Genomic DNA, 2,265 nt, shown 5'->3' with positions numbered 1-2,265 from the left:
TTAACGTAAAGTGCATTTCTTTGAAAATAAATGACTTCTAATTTTTTTTATTTTTTGTCTTTTATTGTCCAAGCAAGGTACCCTAAGACACATTTTGGTATGCTCTAAGGGTTTGGTTGTTTGGGCTGTCTTGATTAGATTTTGGACTCTTGGGATCTTTTTCGTTGGAATTGCCAAAATTTTGTTATCCTTTCCAACTATATCGGGAGTGTTTAATCCTGTTTTAATTCTCAATATTTGAGAAGTTTTATTTTTATATAATCGGTGCTAACCCTTAGAAAAAAAAAATAATCAAAATATTTCACCATCACACGTTGATTTGACGAATACTACAATGTTGTCATCTGGATGTTGCATCATACGAGAGCTATCCAGGTTACTTCGAAGTTATCATATCCCGGTTATTTCGAAGATTTGAGATATGGTATTTGTACGTATCTATTTGGTCCGAATGAAAAGCTCAGAAAATTCTTTTACGTTTGGATGCAATCTTATGGGCCAAGAGAGTTAAATACTCATTTCATCATGCCTCTCACGGAGTACAGAGAAACCCTAAAAGATGGAAGTGGTACCAGATCAAAATCACAGAGGATAAGCTGCGTCAACAGATGGATGATCAAAATCTATTTGGCCGGTTTGAGGAATTTCCTTCAACACCCAATATCCACACAAGTCATCAATTCTCTCTGCCGACAACGGAAGGACATGAGAATGCTTTGTCGTCTGAGGAAATCATTAAGGCGGCGGGCGCACAGTACATGCATGCGTGGGCTGAGGAGGGTTTCAATCTTAATTACTCATTAGCCGTTCCAGGCCTGCCTGGAGAAGAGCAGAACGGGATTGAATTGGCTCATCTTGTTTTGGCCTCAGCAGAGATGGTCAGCAACCAGCGATATGAAGAAGCCTCCAGGCTGCTAGGCCAATGCAAAATATTCTCTTCCCATCTGGGGAACCCCATAGAGAGGCTCTGTTATTATTTTTCCGAGGCCCTCCAAGAGAGAATGGAACGCCAGACCTGCAGCGAGCCATATAAGGGGAAAGAAATAACCCCCGATGTCGCCGACAAATACAGAAGTGATTACGGAAAAAGTGAGTTTGCTTCTCTAGCCGCTCTGTGTACTTCTGTACTTCCCTATTGCAGAATACTACAATTCACGGCTGTCGAAGCTATCCTTGATGCCGTGAGGCATGAGAGAAGAATTCATGTCATTGATCTGGGAATCCGAACTGGGTGCCAATGGACAGCATTGATTCAATCCCTCTCTCTAAAACATTCTTCTTCTTCTTCTGTTAAGCATCTAAAGATCACAGCAGTTGGAGTGAATTCCGATGACCTAGAAGACAGTGGAAGAAGGCTTACAGTGTTCGCTAGAGCTATGGGCATTAGCTTTTCCTTCTGTTCCGTCAAGATCTCAAAGTTTGAGGAGATTAACGAAGATTTATTTAATGTTCAGGCAGGTGAGTTCGTGGCAGTGAATGCTCCTACTGTTTTCAAAACTTTGTTATATGACCCTACTCTTCTAGGAAATACTGTTAATGTTATCAGGAAATTAAATCCCCGCGTTTTGCTGAGTTCGGAAGTAGAAGGGCAGCATAATTCCCCCTTTTTTGCAGATCGGTTTGTTGAGGCGCTCTTCTATTACAGCGCTTACTTTGATTGTTTGGAGGCTATGCTGCCGGACAGAAACGATTTGAAAAGGGTCAAGTTTGAAGAAGTCTGTTGTGGGAGTCAAATAAGAAGTATGATAGCCTGTGAGGGAGAGGACAGGAGGGTGAGACACGTCAAAATGGATATTTGGAGGTCTTTCTTTACATGGGCTGGATTTAGAGAAAAGAAATTCAGCTATCAGGCTTGGTGTCAAGCAAGATTATTGCTCAAGCAATACGTTAATGCAGAAAGTTTTACTATTGAGTCGAATGGATCTGCTATGAGCGTAGGGTGGAAAGGAAGGCCGTTGCACACACTGTCTATATGGGCTTGTAAAAAATAACGCATCGGTTAGAAAGCTTTCAAGAAAGCCATTTTCTATTATCCCAATGACTCTATCTATCCCTTCCCGTCTATACAATAAATACAACAGCATATATTACAAAAATGTCCAACTGTTTTTAATATTATAATATATATGAGTTAGTCCAAGATTTATAGGCTTCAACATTCTTTATTAGTATTCTAGTTTAACTTATAACTTTGTTTATTTGTTTCATATTTTGTTATCGTTTTATGCGTAGATAGCATGATCAATAGCAACATTATCATCGTTA

At 39.9% G+C, this 2,265-nt stretch overlaps 1 protein-coding gene across 1 annotated transcript; it reads left to right on the top strand.

The window, feature by feature from the left end:
• The first annotated feature begins 608 nt into the window (after positions 1 to 608).
• LOC131027300 (GRAS family protein RAM1-like) lies at positions 609 to 1,991 on the top strand. The gene has a single exon (XM_057957316.1). The coding sequence runs from the start codon at positions 609 to 611 to the stop codon at positions 1,989 to 1,991; it is 1,383 nt and encodes a 460-aa protein (XP_057813299.1).
• Positions 1,992 to 2,265: the final 274 nt, after the last annotated feature.

The sequence above is a fragment of the Cryptomeria japonica genome, unplaced genomic scaffold (assembly GCF_030272615.1).
Source record: "Cryptomeria japonica unplaced genomic scaffold, Sugi_1.0 HiC_scaffold_582, whole genome shotgun sequence".
Lineage (NCBI taxonomy): Eukaryota > Viridiplantae > Streptophyta > Pinopsida > Cupressales > Cupressaceae > Cryptomeria > Cryptomeria japonica.
Note: the sequence above shows the minus strand (reverse complement) of the source record. Positions and strands in the feature narration are given on the sequence as shown.

Excerpts from the sequence above, each read along its gene's own strand:
- LOC131027300 (XM_057957316.1), top strand. The coding sequence starts at position 609 with ATGGATGATCAAAATCTATTTGGCCGGTTTGAGGAATTTCCTTCAACA.